We start from the raw sequence: 22,886 nt of genomic DNA, 5'->3' as shown, positions 1-22,886 counted from the left end.
CTGAGCACTTCAAAAGTCATTCTGCAGGCTTCTGTCCACCCACTGGGCCATTGTTCCCTGAGCTAGGGAATAGATTGCTCTCTTTAGGGGAGCATGGGTGGGGTCCTGTTTACACAGATTTATCTACAGTGGATGTTTTTACAAGGTACATGTATCATTGATTCTGTAGGTTGATCACACTGAGGCTCAACCTTTGTCAATATTCTGATGTGGACATCAGTTCTTGCTCTATGCTATGCTGGTGCAAACATTTTTGTGGTTGTACTGTCAAAACAGGGAACTGATCCAGCTTAAATCTAAAAGAGCCAGAAACGGGAAAAAAGTGAACTTTAATTGGATGTGCCCCCAATCTGTTTCACTGCCCAGCTGCTTGTGGTGGTGCTAGAGAAGGGATGATGAGAGTGAACAGCCATGGTTGAGGTGAGGGGTAGGACTGCTTCTTTCAGAAGCAATGCTTGCTCATAATGTTGTTCAATCTAAAATATTACTTGAAAATCCATCTTATGGTTATTAAACATAAATTATTGACATGCTCCTAGCCACAGTAAGTCTGCACTAGTTTTCATGGCAAATGACTTTAAAAATTAAGAAACCCTACAGTTGTGCTTCTAGACTCTCTTAGTTTACTAATCTTTCTGCACAGTCCCTGAAATACTTGAACTTTGGAGTGATTATGTTGGAGCGGAGAGTGAAATGAACCAGAAAAGAAATAAGTATGAGAGCAGAAGTTAAAGTGAAACAGAACAGACTGCAGAAACCGAAGAGACTTAGCTAGGGCCTGACTTAGCATGGGCTGCTGTTTACTGGAAAGTCTAACTGCACTGGTGAGTTGCAGAAGGTAAATAAGCCACTTGCAGGGTGATAACATTAGGCTAGGCTCTGGGAGAAGAAATGAACAGCTTTTCTGCAAGCCCTCCCCCACTGTTCCGAATAGGACGGTGTCCTTGGCTTACCTTCAGCGCACCTGTTACCAGTGCGAATGGTTGGTTCAATGTGCTCCTGACAGAACCCGAGGCACTGATTTATGCCCCTCCTTTGCTTACCAGCCTCCAGGATCCATGCCAAGGAAGTGGGGGCCCAGCCTGGGATCTATTGAAAGATGTGACCAGGCGGGGAGAATAAATATAGTCCCTGATTTCATCTTTACCACTACTGAGCCAGCTCATGGAACAGGACAAGCTGTATGTGGTGGCCCTGCCTCCAAGGGATGGTTGTTTAGCTGTCCTGTGACCGACTTGCTGAACGAAGGGGCAAGGCATTTCAGAGAACTGTGTATACTGCATTCCCTTGACAGAAGTGGAACCATTTCACTGTTTCCCACAGAGGAGTGACTCAAGTAGCACTGCTCTTTCGGGCATGACATTCCAGGACCCAGGATCTCTTCTATGTTCAATTTATATACTTCTCACCTGTTGTGAGGCAACCTATTATCACTTTAAAGTTAATAGCTTTCACCAGCAGACATGTTGAACAAACAAAACTGTACCAAGCCAATATGGAGAACTTGCACTCTTTTGTTTGAATGCATTTAGGATTGCACAGAGTGGTCTGTTTCAGCCTGTACACAGGTTTCTTCCTCATGTTTCCTCGCCTCTTCAGAGTCAGCTTGTGGCTTGCAGCTTTTTAGGTGACGCTGTGCTGATTTGCTGAGTGGATGTGGTTCTTACCTCACCCAAAAGTCAACCAAGCTCTTCTCTGAACACTGAAGATCTGTATCTTGATGCATTTGCTGCCTTCTTTTCTTTCATTATCTTTTTTCATCCTAGACATGTTTCATTGCTGGAGGCAGCATCCTGACTGAATAAGTTCATACCACAGGACTGGTATGGGTATAAGCCATCACTGTCCTTTCTAGCAGCCTCTGATTACCACTTGCTTAAGGCACAAGAAGTTGTCTTATCTGATATGGGATGCTGTTTCTTCTCCTAATTATTGTGTTATGTTAGAAGTAGCAAGTCTGGGGCACCGTTAGCTTACTGATCTGGGTACTTCTGGTACTGGAGGATAATCTTGCCTATTAGAATACTACGGAGATACACTATCAAGAATCTGACTCTTATATTTTCCAACTGTGTTTTTCCATATCTGCAGCATTTGTACCAAATAAGTAATCTCAGAATTTGGCATTAGAGTAAGTGTCTTCTGGCATCTTTAATACTGGCCTAGAGCAAGGAAAGGGAGGAAAAAAGGCTTAGTATCTTTGTGTGGTTTGCACGGGGATACAGAACCGAGAGGCTCTCCCAATACTACTGATGACAGAGAAATAAAAAATAGTAACTGGCAAAGTTATATTAATTTTGACAAAACACTGCTGGGGCTTTGATTTACAAGTGAGGAAGTAAGAGCTTGGAAGAACAGAGCTACTGCCTTAGCTTAGCTTAGCTTAGCTGCCTTAGCTCTGTTCCCATCCGCGGCACCAATGTCTGCCTTGGAGCAACTTTTTGTAAGAGGAGCTAGAACTGACTGGCAACTGCGCATTAAAGTGCTGTGCTGTAGTAGGCAGTAGTTCAGCAGCTGGTTTGTGAACAGCTTGGCCATTCTTTGCTGAGCAGGGTGGAGCAGACAGCTTGGGGCAGTTGTCCATCTCCCAGGTTGGTGCTATCTGTTTGTGGGTCAAAGCCCTGAGGCAACTGATAGGAAATACTTAAAGATGTCCAAAGCTCAGAGATTGAGTGATAGTAGAACAGGTAACTGTGTTAGTAGTTAAAACTTGGAGGAGACAAGGAACTGCAAAGACTCGAGCTTGCAACATGAATTAAGCTGGCATGGAGTGTCACAGGTGGTTCCTCTCACCCTTGTTCTGAAGGAGGTGGGTAAATTTGCAGGATATTGCCTTAATCTCAAAGGGATATGTTATCAGTTAATGTTTTCTACAACCTCAAAAAGTCACTACAAGTAATGAAAAGCAAGCAAATAAACCCCAAGAAACACGAAACATAACACCGCCTGTCCCGTTTCATAAACATGATTTCTCCTTGAGGGAAGAGAGAAGCATGACAGCTATTACAAATAGGAAAACCTTTGAGGTGTCAGTCTTCAAATGCTTTCTTCTCTATTCAGTTTCATCACCTAATGTTTGGTCAAAGCAAGTGAAATGTGCTGAGAATGTGCTCAGTTGACACTGAACAGGGTGGCCCAGGTAACTGCAAAATCTGCCTTTCAGCTGTGATATCCCTTAGCAAGATGCTTCTGCAGTTCCTTTCCTTTCTGTTAGTTTGGTCTGTGAACTGCAGAACAGCCCTTTATCCAACAGTTTTGCTAACAAAATCGAATCTCCCATTCTAAACACTGAAAGACGGATGAAACTTAGATTCTTGGACAGTCAGTCAGGATGCAGAATTTTATGTCCTCTCATCTTTTCCTGGTGTTAGGTGTGATGTTTTTGAAGTTGCTCAATAACATAGCTTTGTTTCACTGAGTCAGCTTTCAACTTTGCTTTTGTGTGATTTTAGGTCTTTGTTGTTTAGATTAAGCCAGATTTGTGGAGACCTTTGCGACAAGTTAAATTTCTGCTGGAGTTTGTCAAGTCTTTCGTTTCATCTCCTTTGTAAGCCGAGTTTAGAGTTCTTCATGTTAAACTGTATGTCAGTTTAACTGGTGTGTTGTCCATGCAAACATAAAAAGAAATTTTTCCATGAGTTACAAGCATTTCCTGAAATGCTAGCCAATCAAGAAACTGCTTGCTGTTGGAGTTAATAGTATTGACAGTGGCGTCTTTCCTTAACATGTTTAGTACTGAACAGGAAAATATTAGCAGTTTCTTGTGTTACCTGGTATCAAAATTATTGTGACTACTTTTTTTTGGGAGATTTATTGTGTTTCAACAAAGGGCGCTTACTTTTTTCTGTCCCTTTTGATTTTTCGCAGCTTTGTACTTCCATTTTTATTTGTCAGGCTTAAAACCAAGTGGGTTGTATATGATTATGTTTTCCTTTCTGTCCTTGCAGACTTGTCCTGTTCAAGTAACTTCCTTCGTTAGCAACATTGCATTAGCGTTTTGGCTCTTCTTCATTACTTTTTAAGTTCTAAATTCAAATGTTTATTTATTTTCCAAGACAGAGTTGATCTTTAGTGGCATAGAGTCAGCAATGCACTTGTTCTGATTTTTTTGCATTGTAAATAACAGCTAGTTTAATTGATTTCTAGTTTAGTAAGCCAGTGTTATGCTTTCTAACTGTATCCACTGTCTGCCTTATACCTGACTCTTTCAATTTCACTTATCAGCCTTTTCCCTGTTGCAAGTCAGTTTTTTGCTTCTGCGTTGCTTCTAGATAACTTTACACATATCCATTTTTTTCCTGAAAAGTTTGGTAAAAAAGCCTTGGTGTTTTTTTACATTTTAAAAAGCACTGCATTCTTTCACAACTGGATCCAGATATTTCCAGTTGCAAATCTGCTCTTAAATATACAAAATGTTCATTTATATTTAAAATTTCATGTTGAATTCAAAACCTGGGAACAAAACTGGATGTGGAAAATGATAATTAATCATGTCCACTGGCTTGGGTTTTTTTTTCTTTAATACATATGTGAAGCTCTCATATGGACAGTTTTTTGCAAACACATTACCAGAAATATCTCAAAAACATGGGTTGAATTCTGAGAAGAGCAACAAGCATACCAGACTAAACATTATGCTCTGGGAGCTGAAGGAACTGATTTAGGAGGAAAGATTAAAGTAGCTAAATATACTTAGGTTGGCTAAGTGATGACTGAAAGGTGGAGGGTGGGGGGGACACATAATAGCAGTCTAAAAATATTTGAAGGGTGGTAACATTTAAGAGGGAGAGGGATTTTATGTAGAGCATGTGAGCGTGACTGGGATTAATGGGAGAAAAAGAAGGAATATAGGATGGATATCAGCAGGAGCTTCATGACAGCATGGTGCTTGGTGCTGAGGGATTTTTCTTCTCTAAACAGTTAAAATGGAAATGCTGTTGTAGACTTAAAATTGTATCAGACAAAACTGTAAGGAATGTATTTATAAAACTAGTCCCAAAGAATGGTACAGTTATATATGTATTTCATACAAAGGAGAGGTGGATTCTAGATTAGATGTGCTATTATTTTACACAGGATACAGAGCAGCAGGCATTAAAATGTGACTGAATATGGCTTTCCACTGTGAATATCTGCTGTTTTTTCAAAATTGTTAGCGTTGTGATTTATTCTATCTCTGTTTTTGTGACATGAATAAGTTTATTAGACTGATGGGTACGAAGACCCTTTCTCAGGTCTGAAACAGGAAGACAAAACTTCAAGAAACTACAGAGTGATTTCTCAGAATTTCTCTTGTCGATTAGTTAGACATTGGGTAAAGAATGGTGATAGCATTTCTCACAGGGATGTGCACATGTAGAGAGGGTGTTGGTAAGTGTCAATACACAGATTGTGTGAAAACCTGGCATAAGAAAAAATGAGCTTTCTTATTTTCTACAGTGTAAGTAAGCAAAACTTATCATTTGAACTCTTTTAGAAGTCTCTTTCAAAGACATGCCTTATCACTGGGGGGCACGTCATAAATGTAACTTAACAAAACTTTATTAAAGTATCCCTATATGTCTGTTAAGCAAAACCAGTACAAGACAACATAATCTTTCCAGGTTCTAGTGTCTTAAGGGGTGCCTCAAAGTGAAGGAAAGCTGCTTGATCAGAAAAAGACAATATTACTGCTAGAGGAAGAGATAGTATTCTCATTCATGTAGGATGCAGATAATGAACACAGGAGAACTAGGACTGTCTGTTGTTTTAAACAGTTGCTCATTAGTTAATCCATAACAAGTCCTGTATTGTCTGTGTATGGCGAAGATCTGGGCAGCAAAACTGGGAAGGCTGTGTGCAGTTTGTGCCCAGACAGATGGTTCTGTAAGTCTGTTGGTCACTGGCAGAGCTGACTTAAACCTCTGGGGCCTGGGTACACCTGCTGCTGAAGGGTGTGTAGCCAGCAGCTGTTCCCCATTGCTGTCACCTTGAACTTGTGACCTATCTGCTGGGTACTCCTTCAAATTCTTTGAAGCTTACTATAAGCACATATGGCATGGTCTTGCTGTCTCTAGCTCCCTGAACAGGAAATGAACCTATTTTCATTGAAACTTTTTCATGTAAAATATCTTTTTAATCGCTCTTCTTTCCAGTGTGAATTGCATAGTAATTGCAAATCCCTTTTCAGGAGCTCAGATTGGAATCTGTAAACTTGTGTTCAATGAGATAACTCTGTAGAAATGACTTCACTCGTTGACTGCAAGTGCTGTAAATGTAGGCTTATTTCTAAACATGACAGTATTGCAGGGAAACACACATGCACATGCGGCATTTAGCACAGTGTTGGCTTCAGCCTTAACTGGTGATTATGAGCATTCCTGCATATGAAAGCTGCATCATCATCTTTACTTCAAGAATCATAGAAAATAGCACTGGGAGGCACCTTCGAAGGTCATCTCACCTATTCCTATGCCCAGAGGCAAAGTGAGCTCTACTTTTCATGTCTAGTCTGATCCTTTAAGGCTAATATTGGAGAAAAGTTAATTGATAAGTCTATACAGAACAGCTTTCATCTAGAAGGTAGTTGAAGCACCTACATATTGTGAATTTCCTTTTGTGTCCGTATGCATTTTTATGTATCCCCGTGGCTTAAATAGTTTTGTCATTCTCTTGTTCCTGATCTCCTGTCACTGCCTGAATTGTGGTTGTCCAGCTATTTTATCAGACTTAGCTGTAAACTCTGTCAGGGAACAGGTGTTTAAAGAATAGAACAGAATTGCTCCAGTGTTAGGAGCAAAGAGAGAGTGGGGGGTAAGAGGAATGCCACAAGCCATTGAAAGGATCTTTTTTGAGCTTGGCAGGATTCAGCTATTATCCAGACTGGTTCCTACCCAGTAACGAAACCTGCATTTCTGCTTTCCTGTCCACATTCTCTTTTCACCTTTTACAGAGTATGACATCTTTAACAACTATTTTTGCCAGTGCTGAGACGGTGTAAAACTGTTCTTTGTTGAGACCAAGAGTATATTTCTTTCAGAAACAGTGAGATAACCTAACAGTTCACTGCAGAAAAAGAGACAGTTGCCACTCTCATTTCCTTGCCTCATGGCATTGCTTCCCATTTTGTGCTTCCACCTTTTAGGCTACCTTCAGCTTCCAGCAGCCTCCTTGCTTATCTATTTTAGCTTGCTAAACTGATAGCAAACTACTCTGGCAGAATAAGTGGGCCAGTTTTCTGCCAGGTTAGAGAGCTGAACTGACCTGCGGAACAATCTGCTGAGGGGGAGTCAGGGGAAAACGGCAGACGTGTTTTCAGCAGTAGCCAGCCATGTGTTTAAGCTGAAACTGTGACCCGATGGTTTAAAGTAGTTGTGGACAATTATGATGGTAAAAAATGAAGATGGGTGGTAGCCATTCCACTTACAAAATCAATATTCATTTGTTCGTATAATGCAAGAATACTCTCTGGGTTCTTTTGCTCTCCTTGAAAGCTGCTGAGTAATTTTCAGTCAGTTGGTTAAGACTGGGTCCTGGTGTAGGCTTATGTGTCAAGTGAAGCAGTCACAAGTCCTTGTAGGACTAAGTCAGACCACACCAGATGCCTTGAGAATCTTGAAATCGTAGAATGGTTTGGGTTGGAACTGACCTTAAAGATCATCCAGTTCCAACCTCCTTGCCGTGGGCAGGGACACCTCCTATTGGATCAGGTTGCTCAAAGCCCATCCAACTTGGTCTTGAACACCTCCAGGGATGGGGCAGCCACAGCTTCTCTGGACAGCCTGTTTCAGAGCCTCAGCATCCTCACAGGAAAAGAATTCTTCCTAATATCTAATCTAAATCTCCCCTCTTCCAGCTTGAAACCATTATACCTCTTCCTATCCTTGCACTCCCTGATAAAAAGCCCCCTCCCGAGCTTTCCTGTAGTCCCCTTTAAGTTCTGCAAGGCTGCCGTAGGGTCTCCCTGGAGCCTTCTCTTCTCTAGGCTAAAGAAGCTTAACTCTCTCAGCCTGTCTTTCTGTTGTTCTGTGCTGGCTATGGAGCAAGTTGCTGAGTGGATCTCACAGACGCCTTTTAGCTCCAGTTTCTGTGGTAGTTGAAGCTTTGAATACTTGGCCAGCTTACTGTCTGGGCACATGTGCAAGATCAGCACTTGTGGCAGACATTTGCAAGAAACGGTATACAATTGGTGCCAACAGAGACAACCAAAAAAAGTGAGGAGGAGAGGTGCTGAAGATTTTGTTATCCTTTGAGGTGGTATTACTGAAGTGGTGTTCAAGACTTGCTTTCAGATACCCTGCAATTATTGAGAGTTATTGAAACAAGCATAAAACATGTTTATTGTCTGAAGGAAGAATTTAGTCTGTGTCTGCAAGGTAGACCTTGGACTTTGGGAAGCTGGAGGATGCTGTTGCAGTTAAGCATTGGTTTCAGTGCCACCCTCAACAGTCATGTTTTTCTGAACCTGGACCTTGGTGAGTAAAGTATATTTGTGCCTGCATAACATTGTCAGTCTTGGGTGGCCTAAGAGACTGAAAGCTGTTAGTTTGACATGCCTTTCCATGCAGGATTATCATTGACCGTTTCAGGTGTAACCTGACACACTCTCCTATGACTATATGCATCTGCATTGTGTGATTGCAGGATTTTCCAAGAGAACTGAATCTAAACCCTTTCTACAAATACTCTTATCAGTCTCACTCTGGGAAGCACCAGAACAAATCCCTGCTCTGTTCCTGTTGCAGCCCTTAATGTGTATGTGGGGGGATTACTTATTGGATGGGTTATCTTCATTTCTATGGCCTCAGGTGATAATGTGGGAAAACACAACTGATGAGGACATTCAATTTATGCACTGAGAAACTGTGTTAAAGGCTGAGGGGTGGTGAAGGGATGTGTAGCCTGGAGATGGGGAGGGTTTGCTGGATGCATATGCATTGTTGTGCCGTAGTAAAAGCTCTTCTTTACAAGGACATGCCTCTGGGGCAGTGATTAGGAGGCATTTTAACTCTGTCTAGCCTTTAGACAAATGCTGCAAGCACAGGAAGGGCCTTGCCCATTTTCTTACCAGTCTGTATGCAAGTGAAGGTTAGGTGGAGTACAGTTCCAGGCTACAGTTTCTCGTTGGAAAAACCGGTTGAAGAATTCTGCTCTCCTTCTTTCTCTGTTGTTCTCTCTGCTACGCTAGTGCTGTGGCTAATGTGGCCACAAAATTATTTAGTTCACCAAACCAGGCTGGTGGTGGTGGGAGAGAAACAAAACTAAACCAACAAAATTCAAATGGGATGGGGGCTTTTTTTTGTTTGTTTGTTTTTAAATTTTTTTTTTGTAATCAGAGAGGTGCATGTCAGTCCTTCCTGCCCATCTCACCTTCTTGTGGTGATTTAATTTAATTGGTACAGCTGCACACAGGAATTGATGGAAAATTGCAGGAGGAAGAATGACCAGCTGAGAAGGGAACTTTTTTGATTCTTCTGTTGCTGAAGTAACTACTATTGTAACTACACCTCTGGTGACTGACTTTTCAGTTATCTCCACTACTTGTTTGGAACTAATAAGAAGCTTCCCAAAACCATGGAACTAATAAGAAGCTTCCCAAAACCCGTAAGGTCTGTAATAATTATCCTTTAGTTATACACTTTGCTTGAAGTGTCTTAAACTGGCCATCAAGAAACAGCAGTTTCTAAATGGGGATAGCCCAGATGTGAATTTAGATTATATAGTGGAAGAGTAAACACTTAACCTTCCCAGCAAAAGGCCTTTGACAAAAAATGAGGTTTCGCTGTTTAGACCAGTTAGTAAATGTGACAACTGAGTTTTATGACCTCAGAGAGAGTGATCGCCCTATTGCCCTTTCACCGGGCGGTGCTGGAGTGGCACATTCTGCCTTACAAATAAGGCTTCAACCTCATCATTTCAGGAGAGGAAGGAGCTCAGCACTTGCACGCTCAAATGGTGAGAACAGGTTTGTTGGGGAAGAGCTGACAATGTGGTGGTGCTAATCTCTCCAGTATTGTGTTTGCAGGAGTCTCATTGTTTTGATATTATTCAGTAGTACTGGCTCAGTTTTCTTTGAGTCTTCAGCTCAAAATTCCCTTGTTGTAGGAATTGCATGAACTCAGGGAATCTTCTTGTGGAAGGTTAATATTGAGCAAATCCAAACATGGAATAAATGATCAGAAGGAAGAAATTTCCTTCTCACAGCTGAATATAGTTATCTGCTATGTGTAACTGTTCTATGGGATCTCAGACCTGACTACTAAGCACTGAAGTTCTATGTTTGTTGGGGAAGAGATGTCTTCATAGGATAAACCAATGCAGTAAAATGCAGTATGTTTTTCTAGGGTCTCTTTTGTGGGAAGTGATCCCAGTATGGTGGTCAGTGGTGTGTTAAGATCTTTTGTAGCCTCTTGGATACAGTTCTGTATATTCAATGTAGAAGTTAGGAATAAAAATACAGGATGTTAAAAAAAATCCTGGAAGGAGCTTGATGGGGGTTCTTAATGTATCATTTAAAGCATTGTCTCCAGCACCCAACTGCCATTCTTGGGAATGTCCACTGTAGTTTGGGCAGCTTCCAACAGAGATTTGCCAGAGTTGCAGTCCAGATAAATGGGAAAACCAAGACACCACGCTGCATTACTTGCTCAGTATGTTTAGTTTATAGGTACAAACAAAGACTGATGACCAGTGGCGTGCAAGCAACAGAGTTTAGAGATTAGTGGTGGAGGTTCCTAAGGAGAGGGGGGAGAGATAGGGATGAGTAGGGAGATGGTTACGGCAGAATTTTTATTGAATTGGAGATAGCCTCAGCTCTGGTAGTGGAATTAGTTGTAAAAGTAGGAGCTGAAACAGTAAGGAAGGATTTTGCAGAAATCATTGAGCTTTTTGCCCTTACCCATTACAGGAGAGGCTTTTCGTTCTACTTTCTTTGGGAACAGGTACACAAGGAAGTATAAGGCTCAAAAAGATGTTTTATCTGCCTCTTATACAAGCAGTAATAGACCATTACTAGCAGGAAGCGAGGACAAAGTTTTGAGGTAGGAGTGGGAAGTGCTTTCTATGGCTATGGGAATTTCCTTGATTTTTTCCCCTTTTTTAGATGCAGACACTTCTCTTACATTGAAAGGAGCACAGGTGCATAATGGAGAATCAAAAAGCTTCTTTATCCACTTCCCCTAGCAACATCTTCTTGGATAACTACTGAATGCAAAATTATGCAATTTAGTGTAAGACAGAACGGGAGTTAAATTGATGCAGTTCAAAATTTATCTGTTAGGAGCAAGAAGTAAAAAACATGAGTATCTCTTTACTCCTTTCTTCCTGCCATGCTTCCAAGGGAAAGGCTACAGTGAGGATAAAGAGCTTTTGGATGCTGTGCTGCAGTTGGTATGTTGGCTAGAGCTTCATGAAACCCAATGCGCAGTTTCGACAGAGGAGGCACAACTGTTGGCAGGTTCTGGTGACCATGGCAGGCCTCAGCAGGAGTTATTCTAAGAACACAACATATGATCAGATTACTGAGGGACACTCTACGTGGTTCTAAAAAATGAACCATCTGATGGTTCATGACAGCTCTGCCTGTTCCAGCCAAGTGAGGAGTGCAAGCTTTTGCTGACCCTGCAGTCATGGTTGTGAAACAAAGAAAGTGCTTCCCAGAGGCTGCAAACCTACAGGCTTCCAGCCATGTAATACCTGCTTGCATCTAACTTCTGATAAGAAAAACAAGACATTTAGGACTTACTTCTTTGTGGGTTTGATTCATGGTAATTCAATACGTTCTTGCTGCGGAGTTTACTGGGCTTGGAAATTTGCATAGTTCTATATTTACTAATCCCTATGATGCTAATGTCTTTGTAGAGTGATCAGAAGGTTTTGCTACGAGTATTTTTACTGGCTTAATATACCCTGTCACCTTTCTGGTTTTTTTTGTAGCTCTGTGGAGGCATGCTTCTGGAAGAGCTAAGTTGTATGAGACGAGGTGGCAAGTGGGAAGTGAATTCCAAACCTGAAAATTTTGCAGATCCACACTTGACTGCTCTCTCTAGAGAATTTTTCTCTAGAGAATTTCTATACCAGCTTCTAACATGTGCAATTTGTACAACAGTTTCCCCACCTTCTAGTCTTCTCCTGTGAAGTATATGGCCTGAGAGAACTTTGTAATTTTTGCTGATGTTGAAGACAAAGAAGTTAAACACACTTAGGGAAATGCCTCCTGCTTTCCCAGGCTGTACTACAGTTTATTGCCTCTCCTTACCACTTCCTAGTCTCAGTTTTCCTTGTTTTATTCTCTATAACACTTAGTCCCTCTTAATTCCTTTGAGGTACTAGGTGGTGCAGGAGGCTGAGGTCAGCATGTAAAGATATGTTTCTGTGAGTTCTTGCTTTTCTAGTTTTTCTCTGGTGCCCATTGCTTCTTGCTGTCCCTTTGCTCCTACGTGCATTCTTGATGGGCTGCGGTCCTTTCAGGGATGTTCCTGCTCTGGCATGGGTCCTTCATGGACTGCATTTGCCTCATAAAGTTTACTTCTGCCATGGACCACCTCTTTCCAAGAATACTTTTCCAGCCGTGTCCCAAACAATGTCCCCTACCATGTGTCTCTTTTTCTCCTTTTGTCTAAATGTGTCATTTTTCATATCATGCATTTCTCCTTCTGTGCATCCTCATTTCTCCTTTTTGTGGTTCCTTTTATGTGTCTCCTCTTGTGTCTTATACCTCTAGTGGCTATTGCCCTTTCCAAAAATCTGTTTGGAGCAAATGTAACTTTGTGCTTTGACTCGTTTCCAGTTTGGAGGTGTCTTGAATTGGGTGTGATTGTCAAGGGACTGTTCACGGCATCGTATCTCACAGATTGCCCCTGCAGCCCTCTACTGCTGAAACAGAGTAGTGCACTGTCAGACTGCTCAGTCTGTATAATTTCTTTACTTTCATGGAAACACAGCAAAGCTAAATTTGCTCCATAACATTTGTTATAGCTGGCTGAGAATCCATCAAAATTCATTTTTCAAGGATGACCCATATTTGAGCAGGTGTCTGGAGAGTTTCCATGTGTTTAAATTGTCAGTATAGCCCAATATGCACCCTTTAAAAGTTAGCCTGAAATTTTCCACATCCACTTCTTCTGAAGGCTAGTTTTTCCTTTCATTTCTGTTAACTCATTCCTCTTACTCCTTAAAGAGTCCTCCTGGTGTATATAAATTTTCCTTCTTGCTTCTTTATAGGTAATGGGTTTTGTCTTATTCTGTATATTTCCTTCTTCTGATGTGTATCAAACTATTCTGAGATTTCGTATATGCCAGCATTTGTATGAGAAGAATCAATTCTGTTACTTCTTACCTTTCAACTTGGGTTCACATCCAACAGATGGAGGATTTGAAAAGCATTAAATATTATTCTTGGCACTAGAAAAAGGTGTAGCTATGTGTTGCTAGTAATTGGTCTCTGCTTTGTAAAAATGGTTGCATTAGAAAATCAGCCAGGTGGAAGGTAGCATAACAGCATCTGCTCCCATCATGCTGTCTTGGGCATGTCACCGTGCTAATGCTGAAACCGTGGGAAGTGAATAGGTCAGTGTTTACATGCTGGGAATTGTTTCTGGCACGTAAATAGTTCCTAATATGTGTATAGAGGAGCTGGAGCTGTACAATTTTCTCAGCCACAGACCTGATTGTTCTCCCAGGGGCATAAGGAGAGCTGCTGTAATGACACTGTTAAGAAAAGGCTAAGATGAGTAAATGTAAAATGCTTTCCCATCCCTATGTGTCCTTTGGTTATGTTTCATCAATGTGGTCTAAATGCAGACACGGATGTCTACATTTTTCAGTTCCAGAAACAGATGGAATTAGGAGCTTTGACAGCACTTCCCTAAAGGGTTGTGTAGTCAATCTCTAGCATAGAGGCCTTCCTTACATTCATTTTTCCAGGGTTGAGTTAAAAGGGGTTTAAAATAAAAAAGTGACAACTTTTTCATGGAATATTAAATTACTGGAACAAATATTGCGTATATTTTCACTGCTTGTTTTTGTTGATGTCTCTGATGTCCTAATAGAAAAGTTTTCCACTCAGCCCATAAACTTTCCACTGAAAATACTGGGGTTTTAGAATAAACTTCATGAGAGCTGTGGCTTTGCTTCCCAGTTTATTTCTCCTTCATTCCTCAAACACTTGTGGTCATAAAAGATGTCTCACAGCCTCGCACTTCCCACTCCCAATGTTTTGTTAAGGTACTATATTGCTACTAGAGTGGTCACCACAGATGTATTACTTTGCAGAGCCTACTCTTTGTCATGTTTTCTGAATGGGCCTAGAGTTCAGATGTGTAGATGCTGCTTTTCTGTTTGTTGTTTATTTCTCGATATCCAGGAAGAGAATAAAACCTGTGTATCTGCTTAGGTTTGATACCTTGGGAGTCAGTGTATGGAACATGTATAGTGTGCCTCATGTCTTGGTGTCCACTCTCAAATGCTTCTGTGGTGCTAGCTGTGAATTGGGTCTAAGCTTGCTTCTCCTGTTCACTGCTGAAGGCAGTTTAGCCTTCTCTGCTTCTCTTCCTGTTTTTTAAATACTGTACCTGTATCTCTTGTGTTTTCCTGCAAGCAATTTCAAATTCTGTACCAGTGGCCCTGTAGCTTCACATTTTGTTAGCCATTTCATTCAAGTTACTGTTAGTACCGTTTCCCTTGTCTGTCACCATTACCATCTTTTCTCTGGATCTCTGCACCGGCCTCTCCTCTCACACGGAGTATTGTTACTTGTCTTCATTTCCCTTGGCCCTGAAAAGCATAATCTCACTGTGTCACCTCTTAAAATCAAGGTGTAAAACCTGACTGCCTTCAGTGCCTGCTTGTTCTGTAATTGGACAAGGATCATTCCTTCACTGATGCTACTGCATCCTCCTTCCTGTTTATGGGAGCTCCCCATAACCTTACGCAAAGCTCCAAGGATGGAGACTATCACCTCTCTGGGCAGCCTGTGTCAGTATTTGACGACCTTTACAGTAAAGAAGTTGGGTTTTTTCTTGTTTTCAGACTGAATTTCACGCATTTTAGTTTGTGCCTTTTGTTTCTTGTCTTGGGAGCTATTGAGAGGAGACCGTCTCCCTGTTTTTCATTGGCTCCCATCAGGAATTTATATGCGTGACCCCGCTGCCCCAAGTCTTCTCCTGGCTGAATATCCCCAGCTCTCTCAGCCTCTCCTCATATGGAAAGTTCTCCAGTATCTTAACTTTTGTGGACCTTTTGCTGAACATCCACATACTTCCCAAGCTGCGGAACCTAGAACTGGAAAGAGTACTCCAGATACTGCCTCAGCAGTCCTGAGTACAGAGATAAAGGATCCACCTCCCTTGACCTGTTGGCAACAATCCTCCTAATACAGCCTCCAATGCTTGTGGCCTTCTTTGCTTGAAGGGTGCATCACTGGCATATTGTCAGCTTGCTGTCAACCAGGACCCCATCCATTCAGACAGTTTTCAATCCATTCTTTGTCCACTTATGTGACCCATTCTTTATCAGGTGCCTACAAGAGTCCTATGGGAGACAGAGCCAAAAGCCTTACTAGAGTCACCATATAGACAGTTCTGTACTTATCTACTGAGCTAGTCACCTCACTGTAGAAACTATCAGGTTGGTTAAATATGATTTCCTATCTGTAAATCCATGTGGACCACTGCCATCTTATCTCTATAGATTAATAATTCCGTTGTGAATCTCTTCTTTGGAGTCATAGTTTTCTAAACTCATATTTGCATTATTTCTCTGAACCAGGCCGAAATGAGCTCATTGCCCGCTATATTAAGCTGAGAACAGGGAAAACACGCACAAGGAAACAGGTAAGTGTAAAGCCTGCCCTTGTAAACATTTAGGTTCTTTGGACCACTATGCATGATGAAATCTTAAGAGAACAAATCCCTTGTTGTTCACTTGCTGTTAGTTTCTGGCTCTGCTGGAAAGAGATGGTTGTGTGGAGCTGGTTAATAAGAATGGCAGGAAGAGTCAGATCAGCCATTTTACAGTAGGATTGTAATGCTTGTGTCTCCCAGCCATGTTGTAAAATACATTTTTCCAGTGTTAAATAATGTGTGATTTTATTTGCTTGGTCTACTACTTAATGTCTTAGTGAATGTCAGCAGCCCTCTATATTAAGAGTCTTTGTTCAGACCAGACAAATGGACAGGAATGGTGATTTTTGAAAATACCTGGCACAGTGGATGAAAAAAAGGAAACTTTGTAATCTCGGAATGACAGCCTACACTATGCTGGACAAATCTCTGAGCAACCTGGTCTGCTTTGTGTGGAGGGTTGGTGGATGGCATCCAGAAGTTCCTTCCAACCTAAATTATTCTATAATGTGTTTTGGCCCACATTAGATAAGGGAAAGTTCTGAGAGTCATTATATAGTGGCCGGGAATATGGAACATGGGTTTCCCTTCTCCCAAGAAGAGGCCAAGATGGGGAGCAAAGAGATCAGAACTCTCAATCTCTAGATTTAAGGATAGGTTCTTTAGTTTTAGAGATATCTGGCTTGATAAAGCAGTTTCAATTGGAAAAGGCCTTAAATGGCCCATCTTTGCTGGTCCTCCACCTCATTTCGTGATACTTAAGTTATGTTCACAAAGCATCTCATTACTGCCTCAGCCCCTGAGTCCGTGTGTCCGTCCCCCCAAATAACTCTCTATTGCACAAGTTGCATAAAGTATGTTTACTTCTGCAAGGGGCTACCAAGTACTCTTCTGGAATGAAGATGGATTTTGTCTTTCAATGCAGGTATCTAGTCACATCCAGGTCCTGGCAAGACGGAAAGCCAGAGAGATCCAAGCCAAGCTCAAGGTATGATGGGTATCCTTTAATATATCATGCAAGCTCCCTCAGTCAGCCATTCCCATCACCCATTCCCTCTTTGAATAGCCTTAAAAGGTGAGGTTAGCCACTGAACTGCAGTAAGCAGAGGAGGAAAAAGTACTTCCTAGGAAGTGTTGCGCAAACACTTGCATTGTTGTAGCTCTGTGACGTCTGCAGCAATTCTATTTAAAGAATAAAGAAACAGTAACTTTAAATTTTGTGTCTGATTTCAGCTTCTGTTTATGCTGCTGTCATCCAAGTCTTAAAGACCCTTAGACTTGGGAGAACACAAAGAGTGTTTACCTGAGAAGGAGGGGTTTATGGTTACAAATGCTGGCCAGTAATCAATTCCTGGTGTTTTGATGGCGTTGGCAAAGGATAGCCTTACAGTTCTACCCCTGTTAGTGGTAGTGATGTGGAGTTGTGTTGTGCATGAGAAAGTCTTCTCAGTTGGCATAACCACTGAGAGGAAGCAATAAAGCCAGCCGGCACCTTCTCTTTGCCCTTTGATTAATTCAGAACTGATTTGAGGAGACCTGTGCTAATGAGAAAGATAATGGTTAACTACTTGCTTGAGCAAATCTGTGTTTTTTCTTCCTATAGGAAGAGCTTTGAGATCACACTCTCTCTCAGCATTTGTTTTACTCAGATTTGAATCAGGGAGATGTTTTATGTGCTCAGGCTGAATTGCCAGAAATGTCAAGAGGTTAATTTTATGGGTGTCAATTGTGCAAGAGGGTGTCCCCTGTTAGAAAGTGAGCCATCCAGAAAGGGCTTGCCAAAAAGGGTGTGGGGTCCAGTCCTTGTTCCGTATCATTGAGACAGCTAGAGAGGGAAGATGAATGCTGGCCTTCCTGATTCGGTGTGGCAATAAGTGATCTGGAGGGAAGCATGTCTGTGCTCCTTCAGGTGATAATCAGGATATTGACAGCCCAGTCCAGCCCTGAATGTTAAGTGGACAGCTGCTGGTATGTGGTTCCTCTTGGCTGTCTGGGCACCTCCTCACTGGGCACCAGAAGTGCACTGTCTGTGAGTGAACTGTTGGCACTCAGTCTTGACCAGTGCTGAGATGCACACATCTCTATTGGAAGCAGTGATTACCTCTAAGTCATGACTGCACCCCCCCACATCCCATCCCCAGCTCCATTTTAGAAAACAGTGTTGTGCCTGTTGTGTTTCCAGCTGCTCTCATAAAGAGAAGGAGCCACAAATTACAACTGTCTAATGCACTGCATCTAGGTAGGGCTGCCTAAACTTGAAACCTGTGGTGCTGTTAAGTGGTCAGTTCAGGTGGAGGCCTGCTTGAAAGGCAAGTTAGAGCTAGTAGGAAACAACAACTGCCCAGGGTGTTAAAAGATTTACCTCTGCTTATATTTGTATCCTTGATTCAGTTCCTTGCATGTCACATCTCTGGGATTTGGTATTATTGAAAAGCTAGTTAGTTGAGCCTGTTTCCACTTAGCACACAGGAGCTGGTTGGTTTTGTTTTCAGGGAATGATGGTGTCTTAGGGAGCTTCATGGACCCATTGGTTGTTCTCCTTTTACACCACCTCAGGCCATGCTGTGAGCTCTGCCCAGCTGCCTGCAGTGAACCATTCCCTAGTACCAGTCTGTTTCTTGTTGCCTGCAGAGGCAAGTCTGTAGCACTGATTCAACTCATTTACTACTTTGCTCTCACTAGTCATTTTTACATAGAGCAAGGAAATGAAATCACAAAAGCTGCTGCCCTGCTCCCAAGTTCTGCTGATAGCTGTGTGTTCTATCACTGTTCATTTTGCATAGCAAGAATACACTTTCAAATTTATGTGCTAGAGATCAGAACAGCTACATGCTGACACTTTCAGACCAATTACTATAATATTACCATCTCCACGCAAACTGGAGTGTCTTCTCTAAGTGTGCACTGTGCCTGCAACAGATAGAAGTGGGAAGGCAGGGTAAAGCTTAGAGAAAAATCGATCCCCAGAAGTGAGTAGTTTTCAGTGTCCTGGGTGTACAGTAGATATCACCTGTGCTAAGGCAAAAAGAATTGTAAATGGAGTTAATTCCAGGTGGAGACTGGTCACAAGTGGTGTCCCCCAGGACTCGGTGCTGGGTCCAGCCCTGTTCAATGCCTTTATCAATGACCTGGATGAAGGCTTTGAGTGTATCCTTAGCAAGTTTGCAGACAACACTAAGCTGGGTGGAAGTGTGGATCTGCTGGAGGGTAGGGAGGCTCTGCAAAGGGATCTGAACAAGGTGGACAGCTGGTCTGAGACCAATGGCATGAGGTTTAACAAGGCCAAATGCTGGGTCCTGCACTTGGGGCACAACCACCCTGTGCAGTGCTACAGACTAGGAGAAGACTGGCTAGAAAGCTGCCTGGAGGAGAAGGACCTGGGGGTGTTGGTTGACAGTGACTGAACATGAGCCAGCAGTGTGCCCAGGTGGCCAAGAAGGCCAATGGCATCTTGGCTTGTATCAGAAATGGCGTGGCCAGCAGGTCCAGGGAGGTTATTCTCCCTCTGTACTTGGCACTAGTGAGACCACTCCTCAAATACTGTGTTCAGTTCTGGACCTCTCGCTACAAGAAGGATGTTGAGGCTCTGGAGTGTGTCCAGAGAAGAGAAACGAAGCTGATGAAGGGGCTGGAGATCAGGCCTTATGAGGAACGGTTGAGGGAGGTGGGGTTGTTTAGCCTTGAGAAAGAGGAGGCTGAGGGGAGACCTTATTGCTCTCTGTAACTACCTGAAAGAAGGCTGTAGAGAGGAGGGAGCTGGTCTCTTCTCCCAAGTGTCAGGGGACAGGACGAGAGGGAATGGCCTCAAGCTGCGCCAGGGGAGGTTCAGACTGGATATCAGGAAAAAAATTTTCACGGTAAGGGTCATTGGATACTGGAACAGGCTGTCCAGGGAGGTGGTTGAGTCACCATCCCTGGAGGTGTTTAAAAGACGGAGGTACTCAGGGGCATGGTTTAGTGGCAGATAGGGATGGTTGGACTCGATGATCTAAGAGGTCTTTTTCAACCTAGTGATTCTATGAAAAGAGGGAATTGTGATGGTGGTGGTGTTGTTATGCATTTTGAGAATAATAAAAGAAAATACAAACATTGCTGATGCTTTGGAAAAGTTTTTGCTGCTTCCTTTTTTTTTTTTCTTGTACTGGAAGCATGATACAAATGAATACAAACTGTTACTTGAAAGAGAAAAGTGCTATCTTTTACTAAAACATGCTCTTTCCAGCAGTCTGTCACACATTCAATTAAACAAAACAGAAAAACACAACAGGAGTTAATAGACAAAATATTTTCCTTTCTTAATTGCTTGGGTGTTTGTTTGTTTTTAAATTTGATACTTCCATAAGTAAATACTTCTTCCCCATAAATTTATGCATAATCAGGTAGGGTAGACCAGTACCATTTTTCCAGTGACAAAGTAAGGGGAAGAAATCTTTTTCTGCAGTGGCAACTGGAAAATGGTCCTGATGTATTTCATGAAAAACCAGGAAAGAATCCTTAACCTTAGGAAGTGTTATAGGTAATCCTTAAAGTGTTCCCTAAAGCATCACTTAAACTGGATTCCAAAAAACTTTTCCATAAGTTTGGAGAATCTCAGGAACTTTCTCAGGAATTGAAATGTTTCCCTTCCATTACCTTGAATGGTACTAACAGGAATCATAGATACTTCTCCATTCCTGCTGATCATGCCACTTAAACATTATAATTTATTCTTGGAATTCTGTTATGCCTCCTCTCAATGTTTTTGTGTTAGGCACATCAGAATCCCTGGGCGCTCTGAACTTTAGAAAACCTTAGAGAAAGTGGAGGGATTAGAGGGAATGGAGACTAAAGGGTGAGAACTTACTATAATGAATACAAGAGGGAAGTGAGAATTCCTGAAAAAGATTGCAAGAGCTACCTCTTTGCTCAGCAGTTTCTCCAACCTATGAATTCACCTGTAGCATCGCCATTATAATGTCACAAGTGTTTGAAGGATGAAGATTAATTATAGAGGATGTAGGAGGAAAGGCAGAATGTGGGGAAGTGCTTATGTTTGTTTGTTTATTACTTGGAAGAAGAAATAAAGATTGCAAGTTGTTTTAAACGTACATCAGATCCCCTGCCATTTCCTGTAAAAGATGTGCAATCCCATTGCCCAATTAAAATACAAAAAGGAGTGTCCTTGCATTTGTGCCCTGGGAGGTTAAGATTTCCTTTTTCCTCGGGGATGGGAATGAAATTATTAACTGTACTTGAGACTAATGCAATACCAAATCAAGGTAGTCTTTTTTTGCAATGATGATGACAAGCTCCTTATATGAGCTTGTTTTTAAAGTTTTTTTTTTGATAAGTAAAAGTCCTTCCTATTGAATATTCATATCAACAATTACAACACAAGAGTCAATTAAGATTGTACTTTCCATGACAAAACATTTCAGCTGTGCAGCTGAAACCCTTCAGACTGAGAGGATAAATGCTTAGATGTCTCTAAACAGAATTTCAGTAAGGATGATTAACACATCTGTTCTTAGGACACTTACTGGCGAGTCTGCTATCCAGGTTTTTGGAGATGCTTGTTCCCTACAAAGACATTGATGAGAATCCTGGTTATGAAGAATTAGACCAGGCAACTTGTTTATCATTATAATAATTCTGTTTTTTTTCTGTTTCTACTCTTGCCCATAGGATCAGGCAGCTAAAGATAAAGCCATGCAGAGTATGGCTACAATGTCATCTGCACAGATTATCTCTGCAACTGCCTTCCATAGTAAAATGGCCTTGCCTGGTCTCCCACGGCCAGCCTACCCTGCTGTTTCTGGGGTAAGTGAATCGGTGTCTTGGAGGAGTTTGGCTGAAGACACTTCAGTATTTGAAAGGGTGTTGGACCTGCTCAGGAAAATCCTGAGAACATCAGAAAGAATGGGCCAAAAGGCATTGTCTTTGTAGAGAAAATCTGTTATGTGGCTTCAACAATTTCAATCTGATTCTTCGCTCACCCTGATGTAAAATAATAGCTTAACTGTATACTTTTTTAAAAATTACAGAAGTGAGAAAAAAAATCAGTTTGCTGAATCTGCTGCCTGAAATATTTTTAGGTGTCTATCACTTTTTTAGTCTAGGATCTTGTTGGATTCAAATAGTTTGGGCCATTCTGACCCTTTTTCAATCTTGTCATTCCCAAGCTCATCCTGAGTGCTTAGAACACAAATTGGTGTCCTTTAATAGAGAAGGCCTGTCAGTATCCCTTAACCTTTGAATTGGGTTTAGTGAGCTTTTGCTGAGTATTGGATTATGCCAAAATACTCCTGTGGCACTCTATAGAGGAAAATGGTCCCTCCATGAGAGTAAGCATCATTAAAGCTTTGGAGACTGAGATGCAAGGTACGTGCATAGTATTTAACATTAAAAAAAGCTGTTACATCAGTTGCTTGCATATCACCTGTAGTAGTATGTAGAAAGAAAACTAAGACAAGTTAGCACCTCCACGAGGATAGGAGCAGGAGAGACATAGCTCAGTCAGGCACATTGTTAAAAGTCTGTGAGCTTGCAGTTTCTCTCCTTTCTCAGAAAGGAGTAAGCCTGGCTTTTTATCTTTGTCCTTAAAGTGGTGACTTTTGCCTGTGTTGTTGTTTTGCAGTTTTGGCAAGGACCTTTGCCAGGCCAAGCTGGATCTTCCCAAGAGTGAGTATTCCTTCATATGAGCATCTAAAGCAGCTTCTACTGTTTTCTCTATGCTGCCTGGGGAACACTAGTAGTTATTACAAGACTTATAAAGCTATAAAGCTAGGCTTTTTTGTTTTAAGACTGATTTCCCGATCATGGATCTGAGACTTGAAGCCCATGGTTGAAGACAAACAGAGAGTGATGAGAAAATCTTAAATAGATAAACGCATACATGTTCATATGGTACCCTCAACATGGATTGCACCCCTTTAATGTGTTCCATGTCTTGAGCAGCCTAATATCGGTTATTATAGGGAGCTGCTGAATCTAGCAGCTTGCCAGAGGTGAGGCTGTGGCAGCTCCATGCTCCCAAATTCAACCAGTAGCAAGACTAAGCGTGTATTCCCCAAAGGCGCACACACAAAT

At 41.8% G+C, this 22,886-nt stretch overlaps 1 protein-coding gene across 4 annotated transcripts in view; it reads left to right on the top strand.

The window, feature by feature from the left end:
* The window catches only part of TEAD4 (TEA domain transcription factor 4), a 51,406-nt gene that overhangs the window by 1,106 nt on the left and 27,414 nt on the right, over positions 1-22,886 (top strand). For all 4 annotated transcript variants that reach the window (XM_069864807.1, XM_069864797.1, XM_069864783.1 and 1 more), the window contains exons 2-5: positions 15,745-15,809; positions 16,744-16,806; positions 21,483-21,617; positions 22,435-22,478. In XM_069864807.1, the coding sequence (XP_069720908.1) occupies positions 15,745-15,809; positions 16,744-16,806; positions 21,483-21,617; positions 22,435-22,478 (307 nt within the window). The remainder of the gene's footprint in view (positions 1-15,744; positions 15,810-16,743; positions 16,807-21,482; positions 21,618-22,434; positions 22,479-22,886) is intronic.

The sequence above is a fragment of the Phaenicophaeus curvirostris genome, chromosome 1 (genome assembly GCF_032191515.1).
Source record: "Phaenicophaeus curvirostris isolate KB17595 chromosome 1, BPBGC_Pcur_1.0, whole genome shotgun sequence".
NCBI lineage: Eukaryota > Metazoa > Chordata > Aves > Cuculiformes > Cuculidae > Phaenicophaeus > Phaenicophaeus curvirostris.
This window is presented reverse-complemented; position numbering and strand designations above follow the sequence as displayed.